This window comes from Coenobita brevimanus, chromosome 28 (assembly GCF_032717465.1).
Source record: "Coenobita brevimanus isolate Jiangsu-jjx chromosome 28, ASM3271746v2, whole genome shotgun sequence".
Classification (NCBI taxonomy): Eukaryota; Metazoa; Arthropoda; class Malacostraca; order Decapoda; family Coenobitidae; genus Coenobita; species Coenobita brevimanus.
Window position 1 is genome coordinate 13,657,396 of NC_136981.1, and position 23,055 is coordinate 13,680,450.

General features: G+C 41.2%; 1 protein-coding gene across 1 annotated transcript in view; it reads left to right on the forward strand.

The window, feature by feature from the left end:
- Window positions 1–23,055, forward strand: part of LOC145394740 (alkaline phosphatase-like) — a 315,874-nt gene that overhangs the window by 250,823 nt on the left and 41,996 nt on the right. The window contains exons 10-12 of the mRNA XM_080268520.1: window positions 10,339–10,436; window positions 15,318–15,441; window positions 19,313–19,818. Coding sequence (XP_080124646.1) covers window positions 10,339–10,436; window positions 15,318–15,441; window positions 19,313–19,818 — 728 coding nt within the window. The remainder of the gene's footprint in view (window positions 1–10,338; window positions 10,437–15,317; window positions 15,442–19,312; window positions 19,819–23,055) is intronic.

The following is a 23,055-nucleotide window of genomic DNA, read 5'->3' on the forward strand; positions in this document are numbered from 1 at the left end:
CCACTTCCAAAGGCAGTGTAAAAAAAAATTGAAAAATACTCAAAGTTCCCTGAGACAGTTGCTGCTTGGAGATTGAAGGGCAAGGTTTATGGCTTTGGTGTGTAAATCTTGTCCACGTAGTCCCCATAGGAGGCGAGCTGTGAAGAAAATAAAATAGGGTTGGATTATTTTACCTCATAAAGTCATACCCCACTTTAAAAAATTCATGAGGTTATCTAAATATACATTGATCGGCACGAAGATATGCATGTGTCCATTTGATCTAAGAACACCCCTACCATAAAAATAAGAAAATCGGAATGCAACAGATACCACAAAAAAATCAATATATAGTCTTAACTTTTGAGAGGGCCGACTTTTTACTTTTATTTCTATAGGAAAACATTCGTAGCTCACCTAAAACGACTTATTCATGCCTTTATCTCCTTATGAGATCTGGGAGGGGGTTGGTGATAGCCAATACCCTCTTCAGGCATAAAATGATCCACAGTTATACATGGCGAGTGATGAGAAGGGTGGGTGGTGAACTGAATGAAAGGAAGGCAATGATTGATTATGTGTGTGTGGATGAAAGGATGCGAAGATGTGTAATGGATGTAAGAGCTTGTAGAGGCTGGGGGAGTGAACTTTCTGACCATTACTTGGTGGTGGCCAGAATTAGGATTCAAGTAAGATGGAGGAATAGAAGAAGGGAAAGACGAGAGGAAGGAGTAGTTGCAAGGAGAGTGGAAAGGTTACAAGAGGATGAGAAAAAGGCAGAGTATAAGAGAGAAGTGGAGGAACGATTGGACAAATATGAATTGGAGCAGATGAGAGACGTGGAAGTTGTGTGTAGGATATTTACAGAAGAAATATGTGCAGCATGTGATGTGGTGTGTGGAAGGAAGAGAAGACGGAGGGGGGTGCAAGGAACAGCGTGGTGGACTGAAGAGGTGAGACAGGCTGTGGCACAAAAGAAGAAAGCGTACAATGAATGGATGAGAAATAGGGGCGTGGAAGAAGTTGAGAGGCGGAAGAGAGAGTTATATGTAGAAAGAAAGAGAGAGGTGAAAAGATTAGTAAGAGAGAGTAAGAAGAGAGTGGATGAGGAATTTGGAAGGAATTTGAGTGTAAAGTGGAGGGACTGTGAGAAAATGTTCTGGAAAGAGGTGAAAAGAGTAAGACAGGGTGGAAGTGAAGTTAGTAGGGGAGTGAAAGATAAAAATAGTAGATTACTAGTGGAGAAGGGAGAAAAAGTGAGCAGATGGAAAGAACACTCTAAGGAATTGTTGAACATAGAGGATGGAAGTAATGCGAGTATAAGTGGCTGGGGAATGGCTGGGAGAAGTTCAAAGTTCAAAGTTCAAATAATTTATTTCCATAAAATATGGTTATTCTTACAAATCGGTATACAAAGTCACAGACAAAAATAGTCATGTCATATTCGATACATGATAATATCAACTACAAATCACTTAAAATTAACTCCCTAAGTTTAGATTTGAAAACATGTATGCTTCCAGAATGAGTGATATCAGTAGGTAAATTATTCCACAGTTTGGGTCCTAGTATGGTGATGGCTCTGGCACCAGAGTTTGTTCTGGCTCTAGGCACAAAAAGGTTATTTCGCTGTCTTGTTGTACTGGCTGTGTTTTCAGTGACAGTGGACAACTTTAGATACCACTCCGGATAAAAACCACTGACAGCCATATAAACTGGTACATCTGTCAAAAATATGTTTATCTTTAATCTTTAACCACTTTAATTCCTTTATGATGGGGGTTACATGGTCATACTTTCTTGCTCCCCCAATAGCTACTTTAGCTGCAAAATTTTGTAATTTCTGAACTTGGTGAAGTAAGGTATCATTTGTCGTACCCCATATACCTATACAGTAATTTATTATGCTAAGAGCTAGAGACTGTACAACAATTTTTCGAGTTGACTTATCAAAGTTTTCACATATTTGATTTATGAACATAAGTGTTCCCATGACTTTCTTATTTAATTCAATAATATGCACATCAAAAAGCATATATCTGTCGATGTAGACACCTAGATTTTTTACACTAGTGCTTGGGTAAATGTGCTCGCCAGAACAATTTATGACAGTATTAGGAGGAATATGTGATAGAAGTCGTCTATTACCTATGAAGATACATTGTGTTTTTCTTGGATTTAGCATAAGTCCATTTCTAAGAAAATAATGTTTTGCAATCCGTAAGGTTCCTTCTGTTTTGGAGATAGAGTCTCGAGATTATTTATAGTCTCAGCATGGAGAAATTGGGTATCATCAGCATATTGCACCAAAGAACATCCATTTATACTCTCAGCAAGGTCATTAACATAGATGGTAAACAAGACAGGACCAAGGATTGAGCCTTGAGGGACCCCGTAAGCTACATTCAGTTTATCAGATATAGTGTTGCTCAGGCGGACAGATTGAGTCCTATTTTCTAGGTAACTTTTGAACCAGAAGCAGTCAATATTAAGCTTAGCACATTTACTTAAAAGAATGTCATGACTAATACTATCGAAAGCTTTGGAGAGGTCACACAAGGTTAACAGTGTAACTTGCTTAGAGTCCATGTTATTATATATTTTATCTGTTATGACAGTAAGAGCGGTCTCGGTGGATAATCTAGGACGAAATCCATGTTGGGTATTAGACAGTGATTTGTTAGATTCCAAGAAGTGTATGAGCTGATTGGTAACAACCTTTTCGAGTATTTTAGAGACAATGGGCAATAGTGAGATTGGTCTGTAATTGCTTACATCATTTACATCACCACTTTTATAGAGAGGAAGTACCAGTGCATGTTTCCAGGCTGTAGGAAAAATGCCTGTTGCGACAGAAGTATTGATAATACAGGTTAAGTAAAAAGCTATAACACAGAGTGCGTCCTTAACAAATCTCAGTGTAATGCCATCCGAGCCCACAGAACAAGTCTCATTTAAGCCTTTTATCGTAAGAATGATAGTGTCGGTATCTACAGGATGAGGTCTAAAAAGATTACATTCACTTGAGATTATATTTGGAGAATTGATAGAACCTGACACGTTTTCACCATGGAGGACTTCTTGTGTTCGTTCATACGTCTTCTTACCGACATTTGCAAAATGAAAATTGAATTCGTCAGTTTTATTTTTATTATCACAGTTGTAACCGTCCGAGTTAATTTTACAGTTTGGGATAATTTCTCTTATTATTTTCCACGTCGCTGAAGTGCTTCCTCTGCTATTACATAACCGACTGCGATAGTAGTCTGCTTTCCCCTCTGTATTAAGAGCTTTAACAAGCTTCTTTTCTTGTTTATATTGTTCACAGAGAGTTATATTATGTCGATCAGATTTAAGTTTTTTATGAGTATCATTTCTAACGCTCATAGCTTGCCGTATACAATCGTTCATCCACGGTGCTAACGGTCTTTTAATCTCCTTAGTTACAAAAGGAGCACAGGCATTTAAACAATTAACAAAAGTATCAGCAAAAATATTCACTTGTGTGTTTACATCATCAGTTTTCAAAATCTTATCAAAATCGTCTGTGCTCTGTAGAAGTCTAAGACAAAAGTCGACTTTGTGGTAGTTCCCAAGGTGACGAAAAGTTCGAACAACGGGCGGTCTCTTAGGTTTACTAATATCTACTGAGATGCTAATAAGATCATGATCTGCAATTACTTGGGGAATAACATCATAACTGTTTATGACACCAGGTTTGTTAGTGATTACAAGATCCAGCAATGTTGCAGACGTAGGTGTGACTCTAGTAGGTTTATCTATTCTCTGAGTTAATTTATTATGCTTTAAGATCTTTTTAAGCTTGTTATCATTAGCAAATTGATTATCATTGAAGTCACCAAGAACAAAAAATGTTTTATTTCGCTTACAAATTGATCTAAATGTATCCTGTATATAATCAAAAGTGGCAACTGGAGCTTTAGGGTGTCGGTACATGCATCCGACAATAATGGCTGGCAATTTGCGACACTGTACCGTTACCCAGACATCTTCAATGCCTGGTTGCTTAGGAACATTTAATTCTATGACATTGGCTGATAAGACATCCTTGATATAAATGCATACGCCACCTCCACGGCCACTGTCACATCGTAATTCTTATACTCTGGTATATTAACAAAATCATTCGGGGTAATGGGAACAAGCCATGATTCACTAATACACAGGATGTCAATATTTCTGTCTTTCAATAACAATATTATTTCATCCAAATTACACTGTAATGATCGAGCATTAATATGTTCAATAGTTAAAAAATATCCTTTAGTGTTTACATTGGCAAGTGCTACTTCGCCAACCCCCTATGTACTATAGTACCGACATAGGCGACTCTTATGTCCCAGACGTTGATAATTGGCACACTGAAGTTTGTGATCAAACCTACAGTTTACCTGCACATGATTGAATTCTCCACAGTTGTAGCACCCCACCTTCTTGCTTCTATAGAAATCAGGAAGTTCAGTCTCAGACTGATTTCTAGAAGCAGCGCACCAATTCCTTTCGTTTCGTTCATGTTGCATGTCATCATACTGTGTCTCATGAACCTCAGACATTACATAAGGTGTGTGGTTGTAAGGTGAACATTTTCTATTCCATACTCCAGACCCCGAAATGTAGGTGCTGGAATGGTGCTGGGTCGGGTGATAACTGCCCACAAATCCTCCCAGTCTTCCTCCACCTCTTGTAGTGATAGTGTGGGTGGATGTTGAGTTGTGCCTGTCCCCTGACCCATCCACTAAAGCTGTAGAGTAAGTGTGGGTGGGAGCAGAACTATTCCTATCCCCCGACCCTCCGCCGGGCCCTGTAGTGGCAGCGTGGGTTGGTGCCGAGTTACATCTGTCCCTCGACGTTTTCCCTAACCCAGCAGCATGAGGGTGTGTGTTAACGAACGTTTGGGTGTGATTCGTGTCATTTCTATTCCTGAAACCCATAGTGTGGGTGCGGGTGTGGGGTGGGTGACGAGCATTCCTGGTAATAACACCAGTTTGTGTTCTTCCAGGAGTATATCTGTCTTTATTTGCATTTTCGTAGTTGTTATAAGAAACCCTAAACATTCTATTACTATAATAAGGTTCAAAGTTATATTTATCCCTGTCCCAGCTAGAGCATAGTTTGAAATTAGGACACTCCTTGTCTATACTCCTCAATAGACGTATAGCCCCAAATCTATTTAAGATAGGCCCCTTATTTTTCTTCTTTATGGTAAAGCACATGTCATCAATTTCACCTGTGCCCAGTTTGAAAACTTTATCAGTGTGAATGGTAAAAATAGCATTCGTGGCACACCATTTCAATAGCTTGTTATTGACGTCATCAATTATGGCCTGCATAGTATCGGAGTGCAAAGTGGGCACAAGCTGGCATGTGTAAATACTCATATTCTCATTTTTCGCCTTCAACTCACTCACCAAAGCTCCGAGGTCATCTAAAATCTTTTCAGGTGAAGCCCCTTCTATTATATCAAACAGACTTCCACAAACCACACAGGTATCAGGGATCCAATTTAAATTTTCGGCTACCCAACACTTCAGTATGTCAATATTGGCATCCCTTAATGTTCTAATAAAAGTATTATGGTCAAGATCTGATGATATTATCTCAGAAAGAAGGAGGGAGGTGAGAAGACAGGAGGAAATCAGTAGGACAGAAGTTGTGGAAGCAATGAAGAAAGTTAAATCGGGGAAAGCCCCAGGAATTGATGGAGTGTGTGGTGAAATGCTGAAGCATGGGGGAGAGATAGTAGTAGAATGGATGTGGAAGATGTGCAGATTGGCCTGGGAGGAAGGTAGAGTCCCGGAGGATTGGAAGTCAGGTATAATTATTCCCTTGTACAAAGGAAAAGGGGAAAAAGAAGTGTGTGGTAATCATAGGGGCATTTGTCTTCTTAGTATGATAGGAAAAGTGTATGATAGGATACTTATTGACAGAGTTAGAGAAAGAACAGAGAAATTAGTTGGAGAAGAACAGGGAGGCTTTAAGGAAGGGAAGAGGTTGTGTAGATCAGATAGTCATTCTTAGATCTTTAGTGGAAAAGTTTCTAGAGAAGGGAAAGAAGTTGTATGCGGCTTTCATGGATTTGGAGAAAGCATATGACAGGGTGGATAGACAAGGATTGTGGAAAGTGTTAAGAATATATGGAGTAGATGGGAAGTTGTTGAATGCTGTGAAGAGTATGTACGATGGTGCGAAGGCTGCAGTGCGTGTGGATGGTGAATTAAGTGAATTTTTCTCTTTGAAAGTTGGGTTGAAACAGGGATGTGTCATGTCTCCATGGTTGTTCAATCTGTACATGGATGGGGTAATAAAAGAGGTACAAGGTAGGGTAGTGGATGTTGGAGTGGCCCTGGTGAGAGAGGATAGTGTTTGGAAACTCCCTGTACTGTTGTTTGCAGATGATACTGTGTTGTTGGGTGAAGACGAAGGGGAGCTGCAAGGCTTGGTGGATGAGTTTGGGAGAGTGTATCAGAAACGGAATCTAAAGGTGAATGTAGGGAAGAGTAAAGTGATGGTCTTGGAGAGAGGTGAAGTCAGTGAATGTACAGCGAGGTTGGATGGTGAGGAATTGGAAAATGTGAGTACGTTTAAGTACTTGGGTAGTGTGATGAGTAAGGATGGAGGTTTGGAGGGTGATGTGCTTGAAAGGGTACAGCAGGGAAGAAAGGTTGCTGGTTCTTTGAAAGCAGTGATAAGAAGCAGGGAAGTGAGCATGGAAGTGAAAAAGTTACTACATGACAGTTTTGTGATACTAACTCTAACGTATGGAAGTGAAGCTTGGACGTTGTTGGAAGGACACAAGTCAAGAGTGAGAGCCGTGGAAATGAGTTATTTAAGAGGAGCCTGTGGAGTCACATGGAGAGACAGGCTGACGAATGAGGATATAAAGGAGCGTTGTGGTGTGGATGTGGATGTGATAGGAAGCGTTATGAGGAACACACTGAGGTGGTTTGGCCATGTGGAGAGGACGGAGGGTGAAAGACTGACGAAGAGAGTGTATGTGAGTGAGGTGGAGGGAGGAAGAGGGGGGGGGAGGCCGAGGATGAGATGGAGGGATGGGGTGGAGAGGTATATGAGAGAGGGGGGTATGAGTTGGGAGTAGGGCAGTGAAATGGCGGGGGACAGGGCGACTTGGAGGCGATTTGTTTGTGGCCACCCCAAACGGGATTGAGGCGTCTGGCAATAGATAGATAGATAGATAGATAGATAGATCTGGTTGAGGCAGGGGTGGTGGCAGTAGGTGGCGGGGTAAAGGCCGGGAGGTTCTGGGTGGCCTGGGGGACATGGACGGAGTGACCTCACTCTCCTCCCCTCCCTCCACCTCCCAATCATCCCGAACGTCGTCCACTTCCGCACCTGTGAGGTTTCTTCGCCCACGTCACTGGCATCGTCATCACTGGCAAAAAGGACGGCATGTGCCTCCTCCATGGAGAGTAAATCGGGAGCTATGATGACAGCTGAAAAAAAAAAAAAAAAGTAGAATAAAGATTCCTGTGCCTACATGTGGCATCACTAGGCAAAACTACCTGTTGTATCGCGTGACTGAAACGTCTGGCTAAGCTGCCTATGAGTATCATAAACCTTTTTATAGTTCACTGGACTGTATAGCACTAATTGGCAACTTTTCATGGAAGTTAAAAACATACATACCAGTTAAGGTGGTACTGGAAAAGGCACCAGCAGACTCGCTGTCGCTAAGGTATGGGAGGCGGGAGCATGACACACCTCCTCTCCATTGAGGCCAGGCCCAAACTGAAAGTGAAACGTGCGGCTGCAGTGCAGGTCGACCCCGTGGATATCGGCCGGGGGAGGGGGGGGGATGCGCAGCAGCGAAAAAAGTGGTTATGCACACAGTGCGTGGCTACTTATGGACCCACGTTTCCTCTCCAGGGCAACCTGCCCATGCACCTACTCCCCACGGACCTATTTTCTCACTAACCACACACCATTCTCCCACCCATCATGCCCACCCATTCATCCACCCACCCACCTACCATGCCCAATCACTCATCCACCAACCCACCTACCCTGTCTTCCCACCCCTTTGTCCACTTACTCACCCACTTATCCACTGGTGCTACCCCACCCCGCACCCTCACCCACATCCACACACCCAGCCCCGCCACAAGCCCCGCCACATCCACCCACACGCCCACCCTGTCAACCTACCTCGTTCACCTGCCCATCCCAACCAACCATCAGCCACCCACTGGACCCTCTGTAATACTGATATGCTTTGGGAGATAAATTAAAATATCTACGAAAATCTTCCCCTCCTCCCCAGCCCCCCAGCTCCACCATGTTAACTTGATTCGTGACTTGATTAGCTCTAATTTTGGCGATAAGAAGAGCCACTTTAGCAACTTTAAACCTCACATATAAATTCTCGTTAAAAAGTTACCCCTGTTAGCCACCTATGTAGCGCCCTGCAATATTCTCCTTTAGTTTCCATCGCAGAAAAACACACAGAGACATAACACTGCTCTAAACCAAGGGACCGATGCACTGCACATAAGTAATGTAGCTTAGCGTGTTGTATAATTACAATACTGCACAAACATCGATGTAAGAAAAGACTACGCATTCATTGTAGCGCACACACACACACACACACACACACACACACACACACACACACACACACACACCTCTATGTCTTTATCTATATGTATCTATATCTGTCAAGCTGTCTATATGTATATCTATCAGTCGTCTAACTATCTGTCTATCTATTTTAAATCTGGCACAAACTTACCTATCCCTGCATTTAAAAAATAATGTAATGATGTTTCATTTTTTTACATATTAGGAATCGTCTCACGACCTTCCAAAATCATCTGGCGACATCCTGTTTCAGAACTACGGTTCTGAGTAATTACGAGAATTAGGCAGAGACGAAGAAAGTAATGAGTTTCCTCCTACCCACCCCAGCACAAAACCATGCATAATTTCCCCCATTGTCTTTCCATTGTCTCACTCTGAACTCACCTTCATATTTACTATATTTTGAAGAGAGAAACCTGTACTGTACACAGGAAAAATCACCTGATAAATTACCATTATGCCGGGAATCAAACTCGGGACTCTCAGGTGAGAGCCAGGCAGCATACGAGTACCACAACCTGGCTCTCACCTGAGAGTCCCGGGTTCGATTCCCGTCATATTAGTAATTTATCAAATGAGTTTTCTTGTGTACAGTACAGGTTTCTCGCTTCATTCTGACTTGTCGTAAGTGCTTAGGATAGATTAAAAGCATCTACTTGCCCGAGTGCCAGGGGGTTAACTCATCCTCTTGATGCCCACAGTGGGGGCGGAGGGACGTTGGTTAAAAGATTGTGACAAAGCGAGTTATTTACCTGGTCGTGTTGTAGTGGTATGCTGCCTGGCTCTCACCTGAGAGTCCCGGGTTCAAGTCCCGGCATATTAGTAATGTATCAGATTACTCTATTTTGATATTTGGTTCGCCTCAGAGTGAACGAGTCATTCCTTGGACTGTTTTCTTTTTTTTTTCCCCCTGTCGTGGGCGGCTTATTATTGCTTTCGATTGTACCGGACCTGATTGTAAATTCGACTGTTGTGTGTCGCATTCTGGAGGAAGAGTGTAACTTTGCTAAAACTGATTATCTCCCTTAATGCCCGTTGTGCAGTCCATAAATATTAATCCTAAGCCCTTTTTTCCCTTAGTATTTTCTTACATGCTCATGATAGTTCTCACACTGTCGAATTTTCTATTTTTTTCCCCCCTAAATTCCGCCTTATTCCTTCTTTGATAAAAGAAAAGTATTAGGATGGAAGTAATGACGATGATGATGATAATACCGACGTCGAGGATGATAATGATGATGGTGACGATAATAATGATGACGCTAATACCGACATAGAGGATAATAATGACGATGGTGACGATGATGATAGTGACGATAATACCGACGCCGAGGATGATAATGATAATGACGGTAGTGGTGATGTTTGTTATCCAACTTTGGTACTTTCATTATCTCCTGGATTCCACTTCACACCATCCTTAGGTGGAAATGAATGTCAGAGTGATGGTGATGATGATGGCGGTGGCAGTGGTGGTGGGGAAATCATTGTGCTGCTGCTGCTACTACTACTACTACTACTACTACTGCAGCTGATGATGATGATGATAATGGTGGCGGTGATAATGAGGAAGTCAGAATGATGATGGGGATGATTCTCCTACTTTCGTATTTTCTTTCTCCTCATTTTTTTCTTCAGTCCTCATATGCGTTTAGGTGAAAAAAATTAATAATGATGATGATGATGATGATGATGATGATGATGATGACAGATTTCTAATCAATGGCCTGGCCCAAACAGGTGTAACTACGTTCAAGTATGTCACCGACGGTCTGCCCTACACGCCTCTCATGTTCACTACTGGGCCAGGCTTCTTCTACAGCTGGGATGGCAAAAAAGTAAGTGTTGCATGGCTTGAAACTCCTCAGCTGCAACGATGTCTAGTTTTAATCTCTCCATGATGTCTCCAAAGGACTTTATTCAGCGTATGAGTTACCTATCGAAGTTGAGAGGTTATTAACACCCTAGCCTTCCTTAGCCTCTTCCGTAGCTAAAAGGACTATACTCTCTCCTTTTTTTCGTGTTATTTCCAGGTGGCTATATCCAGGTTAGGAGATTGCTTTCGAAGTGAAGCGATCATATACAATACCCTATAGCATTCATTAACGTCGTCTTCTTATACCTCTCCCGAAGCTAACACAGCGTCACTTTTCTTGTAGTCCTGCTTTCTCCAATTGGTTTTCTCAGGTAAGGAGATACATTTCTGCACTGTAAAATATATCCTTTAAACTAAAAACTTACCTGTAAGTAGTAAGAGTTTCAAATAAACATATGTCAACTCCTTGAGCCCAACTATGCCTTCCATAATCTATTTCTGCTTCCACCAGACAATTTTATGCAGCTTCAGAGATATTATTCAAACTAGGGAGGTTAAATAAAGCCTTCATTTACTCATACTATCCCAGTTCTGAGTATATTCATTGTGATTTTGGGATGAAAATTCAGCTTATGAGATACCTGTTAAGTTTGATGTTTACAGAGGAGGGGGGGGGGGCGAACGATTGGTCACTCTAGCCTTAATTATCCATACTAATTGACTTACGTCGGGGTTCTTATGCTCCTGGTGGGCATTAAAGGTTTGGTTGGTGGATTTTCACAGACGCCTTTGCCATGGCGAGGGTGTTTGCTGGCTCAGCTGCTTCGGGCATCACAGGTTGTATTGATAATTTGGGTATCAAGCTACTTTTTTTTTTTTTTTTTTTTTTTTTACAGCTGCAAACACAAACATAGACCATTTTTATACACTGTATGAACTATTTTAAAACACTTAATGTTCTGAGAGTGTTGATGGCCTCCTAAGATCATATCGCTGGTTTTCGTAAATCATTGTTCACAATGTTATTTATTTATCGTAGTCTGGTGGGTCGACATTTATATCCGCAGCTGTGCGTATTGTTTTATAAAAGAAATAGAAAATAGGGGTGTGGATGTTTGAGTATTGTTGCGAGAAAGGCTAGGATTTGGATATTGTCTGTAATGTTATTTGCTGACGATTTTTTTTTTTCTACAGAAGATGAACAGAGGAAGGAAAAAATGGATAAAAATAATCCATACACCATATTACAGGTGTCCTTCATTCATAAAAAATCTGTAACAGTTGGACTTGAACAGCCGTAGGTTTAAATTAAGGAGTAAATCACTCTGGGAGTGCGAGTTCAAAAGAGATGCAATTCGGAGAATAAAAGAATTCTGATTGGCAGATGTTCTGCAATATGGCAGTGTGTAAGTCCTGTCATGAGAGCAATCAGATGCCCGTGTAGCGCGGAGGAAGGCATGGAGAGGTGGCACACTGGATGCAGCTTCGCATGAGCAATTGTCATAAAAATATCTGTAAATTAATGCAAGGGAGACAACACTCCATCTTACATATAGGGGAGGTAGTTTATTTGTAACAGCAGGGTTGTTAATAATTATAACAACTTTTTCTGAATTTTGTCCAGATGTTTTAATGCAGCCTCTCCACATCCACTCCGAAAGGGTGAGCAACATACCAGCTGAAAGCACACATGACTGTAGTAAATTATAGCAAACTGCTCTTCAGTGATGAAGTTACGGACTCTGTACAATAATCCAAGTTTCTTTGAAGCTGTTCTAGCAAGTGATCAGACATGAGAGGTCTAGCTGAGGGCATTGTTAAATGAAACACCGAGAATTTCAATATTTTTAGATATGGGAATATTAGTATCATTGAAGGTAATATAGGAATCATGCAATATCTATTTATTAGTCAATTGTACATATTTGGTTTCGTAGCATTAAATGACACAATGTTATTTTTTCCCCATTCATTGATCTCAGACAAGTCTTGATTTATGGAAAGTGCTGTACTGAGTTGTGAGTTACATACATTAAACTTTGTAAATGGGTGTTTAAGTGTGAATGAACTGTGAAGTGTTATCTCATCTGCATATGAGTGAATAGGATTATGAGTGACAGATAAGAGATCATTAATATGAATTAGGAATAGGGTTGGACCAAAACAGAGCCTTGTTGCACGCCGGCATTAATCAAGTGGAAATAGGAATATACATCATCTGCTTTTACTCTTATCTTTCTGTCACTGAGATATGAAGAAATCAGTGGAACAAAAGATGATCGGCTATAGCAAGGGGGTTTGGATAGAAGCAAACGGTGCCACACTGTCAAACGCTTTAGAAATATTAAGGAATACTGCATGGGATTCTCCATGTTGGTCAGCTGACTGTGATGGTGTGAGTCAAGAGACTGAGCATTGGATCTTTCATGGCGAAAACCAACTGCCTGTCACTACTTAGGTTGTTAGATTCAAGATATTTAACAATGTGCTTATTGCTTGCTTAAATATTTTACCAAGAGGTACTATTCTCTTACCTGAAGATGAGTGATACTTGCAAGATTTGATAAATGTGTGTGTGTGTGTGTGTGTGTGTGTGTGTGTGTGTGTGTGTGTGTGTGTGTGTGTGTGTGTGTGTGTGTGTGTGTGTGTGTGTGTGTGTGTGTGTGTGTGTGTGTAAGAAACGAAATTTGAAAGTGAATATAGCAGTAAAGCCATGATTTTTTATATCCTTGAAGTCATGGAGTGCAGAGAGAGGCTGAATGGTCAGGAAGTTAAGAATGTCAGTGGTTTGAGATATTTAGGCAGTGTGATGAGCAAAGCTGTGAGTTTACAGGATGAGGTGCAAGACAGAGTTAAGTAGCAAAGAAAGGTTGCAGCTACACTGAGGGTGATGATAAGAAGGAGGGAAGTGAGCATGGCAGTAAGGCATTCGTCGCATGATCACTGTTATCCCCAGTCTTACATATTGAAGAGCAGATAAGGCTCTTTTGGAGGGTGATAAGAATGAGACCAGTGGAACTGAGCTATTTGAGAGGAGCATGTGGAGTTACGTAGAAAGACAGACAATGTGGAAGTTAAGGAGCACTGTGGTGTCTATATGGATGTGCTGTAAATGGTTAAGAGAAGTACTCTGAGATGGTTTGGCTGCATGGAGAGAATGAAGAATGAGAGACTGGCTAGAAGAGTGTAAGTGAGATGGGGGAAGAGAGGATGATGGGGAGATCAAGAAAGACATGGGGGGGGGATGAAGTGTGAGTTAGGAGGGTAGTCTGACAGCGGATGACAGAGTGGATGGAGTCTTTTCGTTTGTGGCTGCCCCCTCCAAGATTAAGGTGTCTGGCTACAGATAGATCCATAAGCGTACAGACCGGCATTTCATCGAGGGAGAGAGAGGAGTTTGTCCTGATAATGGCTCAGTCGATAGAAGGGTGGCCTGCAGTCCTACCGGACACAGGTTCAAATCCCTGCTGGGGCAAGGAACAGTTTAAGGATGTGAATTTCATAAAATCAGACTTTACCGATCTACCAGAAGACCCGTTGACATGTCGTAAAAATACCCCTGGTAATATCAATACACCAGTCCTGTATGAGACAGCCCTAGCATGTGTTCAATATGAATGGTGGGTGTTAGTGCCGAAGTGGTGACATGTAGAGGTGTATGGAATGTAGGAGAACTACTGGGCCTTGGGAGCAGGCTGTGAAGCCTATGCCCAGAGTCAGACATAAAAAAAAAAAAAAGAGCAAGAATACTTTTGTTTATACTGTATTAGAAATAATTTGTATGCAATTAAGATGCTTAAAATCTCATGTAAACTCATAATGAATAATGAATATGTATTGGAACAAAACAAAAACAATTAAATCAGTTTACCCTTGCTCATAAAGGAGATTACTGTTTTAATAATGTGGTGACTGAAATAGCTTTAACTTGCCGCGTCCCATTGACGTATGGATATGTCACGACATTTTGTCACGGTGATACCCAATGACGTATCCATACGTTTTGCAATTGCGAGGTCCGTCATTTGCACATTTTTCAAGTTTCACGGGTGATTTTTGGTAGGCGTATGTGGGATACCTTCCTTTACCCACTGCCAGGCAGGTATACCGCCTGGCCCCACCTGACCTCCCCTCCCCCCTGCACGCCATTTTCTCGGCAACTCAACTGTTAGCAGTGACTTGGCCAGTAAAGACATGTCGCACCACGGTCTCTCCAATGATGAAATTCAAGGCGAAAGTGATTCCTGAGGTGGAGGACAAAGGAAAAAAGAAGCCAGAGGAAGAAACAAGCAGAAATGATGAGGCGGTAACATTGTAAAGGAAGGTGCCATATGTTGATGTTTTTGGTGAGTGAACAATGCTTATATCATCTATATTATTGTGTGAAAAGCAATACACTCTTCTACTACATATAAATTCGTACCAAATAAATATTTACATATAATGAGTGGTTTGATATAGTTACCCCTCCCAAGACGACGTTTTCTCTGGAGCCTGGCATGAGAGAACACGGTACCAAGGTGGGGATACTGATGCCTGTATTTGGTATTTCTAAACTCAACTGAGCACTTGCTCTCTGAATTTTTGATGTTTCTCATAAAAAGCAGAGGTTTTAGCCAAATACAACTTTTTAAAAATCTGCCTGGATGGATGGGGGGTCATTGGTGAAAAATTTGCCGGGATGGGGAGGGTTAAACATAATTACATCTAAAGGTACCAGTGCACCATCAGATGGATCTGTCCTAAAAAATCAACTTCTGCTCTGAGAAAGGCACAATATCCATTGCCTGGGGGAGCTGCCGCCAATGCAGACTCCTGACCTTGTACGCTTATGGATAGATCTGTACTCACACAGTGGGCGACACACCATACATTGTAATAATCGTACGCAATTTCATTACAGGTACAGAGGAGGAACCTAACTGGTGTAGATACGACTGACAAGGATTTTGTGTCCCAGTCTGCCGTACCCACCGTTTCAGGGGAAGAAACCCACGGGGGAGAGGATGTGGCTGTTTATGCTACTGGTAGGTGTATATATCACAGTACATCAGTTAATTATATTCTTGCTACCTGTTGACGAATTTATTTAACTTGTTAAATAAGAACGGATGAATGAACACTATATCTGACTCCTGTTAGAAAAGCCTCACATCAGCTGAAAAAAATCGCCAGGAGATAGCAACCTCTCGTTCAAGAAATTAATGAAGGATATACAGTATCTAACTCCTCCACTTTGAAAATTATTCATCGGTTTAAAAGAAATAGCCTGGAGATAATATTATTTAACTGAAGAGAATGACCAGTCAGCCATACCGACCGTTGAAGAGAAAGAGACCCATGAGTGGGATATGGCGACTTTGTTATACTGTAGTCATGTACAGTCGGCAGCAGAAGTCTTGTCACCTCTCTCCGGGCTAAAGGATATTTATAAAATCATATGGAGGTGGCAAAAACATGGTCACATACTGCGTTCAAAAAATAGGACCGTGGGAGTCTTAAGGATCCCAAGGATTTTCCCCCCTGCTTGAAAAGACTGTTTCCAAATGTACTGCATCATTTATTTGGCGAGACTCATGTGGTGACGAAATGCAATATGCTGAATGTATGGCCCTAAAAGTAAATGGCTTATAGGGTGAACTACGAAAATAAGGAGGGATTTTCAATTATTTATAATATCAGCTTGTTAGTAAATACCAGTACATTTAAGAAGTATTATAAGGAAAAACACGGGCAAGCAAGTTTAATTTACAGTATCATATAAGTTCTCACTGACCGGATGTGAATTTTTAATAACTTGATTTTAAATTGCTAAAACAATTTGATTTTAAACTGCTAAACCAAGGATTTTTAAAAAGAAAAACTTGTTGAACGAAATCACCTTATAAATGTTTCTACAACATTGGTAAGGCAATTTTCGAACATATAGCAAGCCCTGTTTTATACATGCTCCCATTTTCCCCCCACCCCAGAGGGCATTGGCCAAATTTTGTGTTTCTCTTCACCTTCTCGACATCCCTCCCTACACACACACACACACACACACACACACACACACACACACACACACACACACACACAACTACATTAAATAAATCAAAACAAACAAACAAAAAACAGTAATAACAGCGGGTTGGTTAAAACTAATGTAAGATATACCGTCGACAACATCATTTGTCACTTCTCCTCTTTTCCATGAACTTTGAAAATTAATCTGGTCCGTCCTCTGTAGAAACCGATGCTCATTATATTATTTAGCAACAAGTCATTTTCATTAGTGTCGTTTGATTCAAGTTCAAGAGACTGATTTTTAGAACCCATGGATTTGACAGGTTTTTGCTGACAACAGTACAGCTGAAAAATCAGCCAAACCTGTCCACTACTGTGACGTATTATTCACTTATTTTTGCAACCACCAAATTATTAGAATTCAACTTAAGGGACATTTCTCGTTACAGTGGCAGTTAATGAAGTTCGTTTCTGATCCCTTCACCATCAGTCGTTTCTCTAAATCTAAAGAAAATCATGTGATGGGACTAAAGGGGTTAAGTATTATACCAGAAAGTGTCTTTATCATTTTATTCTTGTTGCCTTCATACAATGTTATCAAGCTTCTTTTCGATGGCATCTTTTTTATTCTATTTGCCAGAAGATTATATTTACTCGTATCTCGGAAGAAGTCCTAGTATGTATACATTAAGACAATGTGTGATATAACTGTTCAGTTAATGGTCACACCAGTTTATAGTAAGTGCTAGTGATTTAGCCACAATCACCCTATTAGGTACCATATTTCAACAGACATGATACCTCGCACCAGCACCATAATAAGGGCAAGAATAAGTATATGTGGCTCACCTACCATTGATTTTTTTCAGTGTTCAGGGCTCCCCAGATCTCAGTCATCAAGATCGCAAGACGAGGTCATACTGCTCTTGTATTTCACGAACTGTGCACACAAAATTTCTCTACACAGTAGCTGTGCTGCTGTTAATGCAATCACTTGCCTGGAAAATCTGAATTGTTTGTATCAGGCAGTGATATCCAAATGATATGGCAAACGTAATGGTGCGTGGCTGCTTCATCACGACATAGTGCCCAACCATGCAGCGCTCGTTATCAGCAGTGTTTGGCCAAGAAAATAAAAAAAAAACTCCAACTCCATTAACCACACGTTCACGTTATTCACCAGATTTAACCTTCTGCGACATATGGTTGTTCCTCAAACCGAACATTATGATGAAAGGACATCGTTTTAATACGGCTGAAGACAACCATTTTGAAATCATGATGGAAGAATAATATTCCAGTGATGATTCCATTGCCGGCAGGAACAAATGTGTAGGTGCACGAGAGGAGTATTTCACTGTTATTGTGACCCCAGGCTTATACTGACGTGAACTCGGTGGACTGCAGGCTGCAGTTGTCCTTTTCCTACAGTCCCCCACCCTCCTTTTGGGGAAAGGTAGGAAATGAGGGATGCATGTATAACGGGGGCAGCTCCACAGCCTGGTTAAATTACTGTCTCCAAGTAAAGGCGTTCTTCTCCATCACTAGGGTAGTACTATGAAGGGGATAGCCGAATGATGTGTCTAATGCTTACAAAAATTGTGTTTGTCTTATTACACATTGCATTTTGTTTCCCTGGCACAATAAGCACCAACTGTTTCCCTAGGATTTTCAAAATTAATATTTTTCACATGACTATTTAAACCCAGTTTTCCGCAGGATTAATGAACTCACTATTTTTGCCCCAGAATTGTTGAGCCACATACTTTAGCCACTGTCTTTTCCTAGGACCAGGAAGACACCTGCTTTGTGACCTAGGAATGACGACCCGCTTATTTAAGTCAACTCTCTCTCTCTCTCTCTCTCTCTCTCTCTCTCTCTCTCTCTCTCTCTTTGAACAAGTGAGCCACATAGTAGAGCCTCAAATATTTCCAAGGACTCACCAGTTTATTTACTTTTGATTTTTTTTTTCTTTCGGACCAATAAGCCAGCTGTTTAGTCACTGTTCGTCTCCCAGGGCCAACACTGCATGCCTTTGGGTGTCCCACCCATAGCCTGTAGGCATGGCCAGGGTTTATACCGAGGAACAGTTTTTTTTTTTTTTTTTTTTTTCAGGTTATAAGCTTGGCGCTGCCCCTGAGGGCCACGGTGGTCTCGGCCAAAGTCGTTATACATAGCCGAAGTTTCCAACTGAAGAATATAAAAGTTTACAAACTGATGAATGTTCAACCAGGACATGTTTCGGGAAAGGTGAAAGAACAGAGGGTCGCCCCTTCCAGGGGAGAGGCGGTCCCTGGGGGTCCCGGCAAAGCTATGATGTACGGCCATAGTTTTTAACCCATGAACACGAAATTTTGCATAATTGTACGGATTTACCCCAAGACATTTTAGGCCACCCCCTACGATCAGAGGAGTGGAGGGCAGCCCCAGGGGGTACAACGTCATAGTTTTTTTTTTTTTTTTTTTTTACCTAAAGGCATGGGGTTTTGCACAGTAGTAAATCTTTGCTGAGTTCACATTTTAGGCATGGTGAGACCCCGAAAGCCACGTATCGTGGAGTGGGTAACCACCAGGGAACCTGGCCAAATTTTTCATGCACTGCCATAGTTTTAATTTTTCATACTGGTACACGTTCACACCGGCCACATTTTAGAGACCCCCAGTTGCCATCCCCTTCGGGGAGGCGACTGCCTTCAGGGGGAACAACACAATAGTTTTTACCTAGGCACACGAAATTTTGTACACCAGTAGACCCGGACCAGTCTATTAAGGGTGTGTCCCCTGGGGCTCACCCCTTCACTTTCCCCATGAATAATAGTTTCGTTCCCCTTACGATATTGCAGTGGTGGATGCGGCTATCAAAGTTGTTTTTTGTCTTGTATTTTCCAGGGCCAATGAGTCACCTGTTCCATCGCGTACACGAGCAGACGTACGTGGCTCACGTGATGGCGTACGCAGCTTGCGTCGGCCCATACCTAAACGCCTGCCACAGACCCAGACGTACACACCATCCAGAACCACAGGACCATACGCACCATGGGAGCCAGTCAGGTCATCAGCATCATACAGACCATATGAAGCATTCGAGTCACCAGGATCATACATCCAGTCAGAGCCAGTTAGGTCATCAGGCTCATACACATCATCAGAGCCACACTGACCATGAGAGTGAAAGTGACGGGAGTGAGAGTGAGGATGAAAGTAAAGCTAATAAAAGTAAAGATGAAAATAAATCTAGTGAAAATGAAGATGAAAATATAATGAGTAAAAGCAGGAGTGAAATTATAGCTACACAAAATGACAATGAGTCCAAATCTAGTGCCAGGAACGACGACATTAGAGAGAGTGAAAGCGAGCAAGAAACCGAGGAGGGAATGAGAGAAGTTATGGCTCAGGTACCGGAGAACGAACAAAGCTTCGGGAAGTATCACAGAGTGCAAACTGCTAAGAGTTCCTATTCTAGAAGCGGGGTTCGTTCATTCTTTTTTCCCCTCCTGCTCCTCCCGCTTCTTCTTCTAGGTCAGTTTGTTCTCGTTTAGATCTGTCGTTTATTCTTGCTGACTCCAGATGATTTCATACAGTTGATGATAAAGCCCTGCGGGAGAATGGATTAACGAAGACTATATCATTTACTCTCACAAGATGGAAAGGCTGCTTTTAGAATAAATAAAATCGTCAGGTGTTGGTAACAATAAAATTAAATATACGACTCTTGGCTCAATGATTTAGAGAGTAGTGCGGCGTTGAGACTATCAGGAGTTTTTATCCAAAGTGGAGCGCTGTTCTGATCATTCTTCTCCAATCCCTCCTTTGAAGAATTCTTCTTTTTCATCCGTGTCTCATTATCCTCCCTTTTTCCTCTTGTTATCCCCACTATTATTCCACATGGTGGGGATATAGGACTCGTCCCTGTCCATCCGTACGTCCGTCTGTCCGTCTTTCCGTCCGGGCCTGTATCTCGGAAACTTCTAGGTGGATTGGCTTCATACCACACAGAAAGAGAATGTGTCGTAGTTGATGCCAGTATATGTAATACTGCCATACTGTCTGTAGAGCATGTGTCGTAGTTGAAGACCATATGTGTAAAATTGCCATATTGTCTACACTTTACGAGCTATGACCATATAAGGAAAAATCTGTAGTGTTTTCCGTCTGTCCGTCCGGGCCTGTAAATCGGAAACTACCAGGTGGATTGGCTTCATATCACACAGAAAGATAGAGTATGTCTCGTAGTTGATGCCCGTACATGTTAAATTGCCATATTGTCTGTAATTTACGTGCTATGGCCATGTAGGGAAAAATCTGTCTTGTGTTATATTATGGAAACCTGTGCTAGGTTTTCTTCTTATCTTAAAGAAGATAGAGTATGAGTCCTAGTTTATGTCCTTATATATGAAATTGACACATTGTAAGCATTTTACGAGCTATTTCCATATAAGTAAACAAATCTGTAAACGGCTGTATCTTGGAAACTACTTGCTGGATCATCTTCACTTCTTGAAGATGGTGTACAAGTCCTGGTTTATGACTTTATGAATGAAATTGCCCCACCTATTAATGCATATCTATATATTATTTACACAATGGTGAGGGTATGTCCATGCTAAATGCTTGTTCTTATTAGGAACTCTGAATAAGTAAAAAGTAAAGATTATTAACTCTCTCATTATCAGGACTACTCCAGTATTCTGTTTTAGCTGATGCTAGCTGGTTCAGAGTGAGTTATACAAGCATGAGAGTGTTAGATAAACTGTCAGTAAGTATAACAGGGTGTAGAGTGTCGGGGATACCCATGCTAGGAGGAGGAGAAGTGTTTTTTTTTTTTTCTCTCATTTTTTCATCATCTTTCTCCTTCTTCCTTATCTACGTGTAATTGTTGTCCCTTAGTGGTGTATTCGTTGTGTGTATTATTCGGACATGACCAGACGTACAAAAGAACGGTCGCCGTCCTTACAGGTATATATTGAAAGTAGTATAGGAAGTAGGGTCATGCAGTGATACAGAGGTGGCCTGTATTGTGAGAGAACCTGCCTCTATACTTAGTAGTGCTGCCAGAGGTGTGAGAATGAGATATTAGAAGCAGGTAACAGAGATGGAGTGGTAGACATTCATTGGTCAGCAGGAATTAATATAGGTTGCCAAAGCCTGCTATGATAGCGTTACACGAGCTGACATGCCATGTATTAGGATAGCTTTTTGCACGGTGTTGAAGAACAGTAGTATGGTTATGGTTAGGCATGGTAATTGGAGAGAATCATTCCTCCTCTTGTCGCCACTGGTTTAGAGCAGCGATGTTTTGTTTTCCCCTCTCGTTGACGCCTCAGTGTTACTTAGTTCCTCTGCTATGTGCGTGATGTATGTACTGTAAAGCAAAAAAGTATCGGCCATCTTATCGCACGTATTATTCTGAAACATGGATCAAGCAGTGTGGTATATGGGGCACCCTGTAGTTATAAGTGTAAATATTGTCTTTGATAATTATTAGGACTTGAAATCAATTAAATCGCCATATATTGGGTGGTATATTGTTTGAAGCAACATGTTAACTGTTTCATGTGCTTCTGCAAAACTCAGTCATTTTCACAACCATCGATCATCAGGGGTGCTATACTTTATCGGTTGACTGTACGTACTATAAAAAGGATCTTTACACTGTTCCGTCCTTTCGTTTTGAAACCGTGGACGAGCCACATGAAACCTTTCTTCAGTCACATTCCATTTATGTGTATGCCTCTTATTACTATCAACGCCTCGTAAATATGAAATTTATACATCATGTATATACTGAAAGCTGCCATTCAAAAAAATTTGCCTTTTGAAGCAAGCGTAGGGGAGTGCTGGTCTAGCTGTAACAATTTTTAAATATTTTCCGTCATTGTATCATAGGTTAAAGGTATGAAACAACAATTGTTTGTCTGGAAGTAGGAGAATGTGTCATTTAATTATATTTATAAACAAAATAAATGAAAGAATTTCTGTCAGGTTTATTGAAAGATTTGTGACAGCATGTCTTCTGTCACAATTTACCGCAGATGCGGGGTAAATTATTACGCACCCCGTGTTCTCTCTCTCTCTCTCTCTCTCTCTCTCTCTCTCTCTCTCTCTCTCTCTCTCTCTCTCTCTCTCTCTCTTGTAAAGTCATTGCTAATTCTGATGTCACTAGCAGGTGATTACAGGCTATAGGCATACTGGATGTAGTGCAGATAAAGTTAATTTACATCATTATCATTCACTGAATCACTCCATCGCAATCTCTGTCAGTAACTGAATCACTCATTTGTGCAACTACAACTATCATCCAGTCACTCCATCACCGTCACTAGCATTCACTAATTCACTCACTTGTTCCATTTTCACTAAATATAGATACATAGAGAGATAGAAAGATAGATGTAGATAGACTGATATAGATTAGATATATATAGATTGATGTATGAATCAATAGATAGTTTGAGACGCGTAGATAGACAGATAGATAGATAGATGGATGGATGGATGGATGGAAAGATAAACTGACCGATAGAAAGATACCACCAAGTGTATATAGATTTACATTAAGTACACCTTGATCAACACTACTCACTACCGGGTAATCAATCAGCTACTTTTACATTAAATATTGATCTGCAACA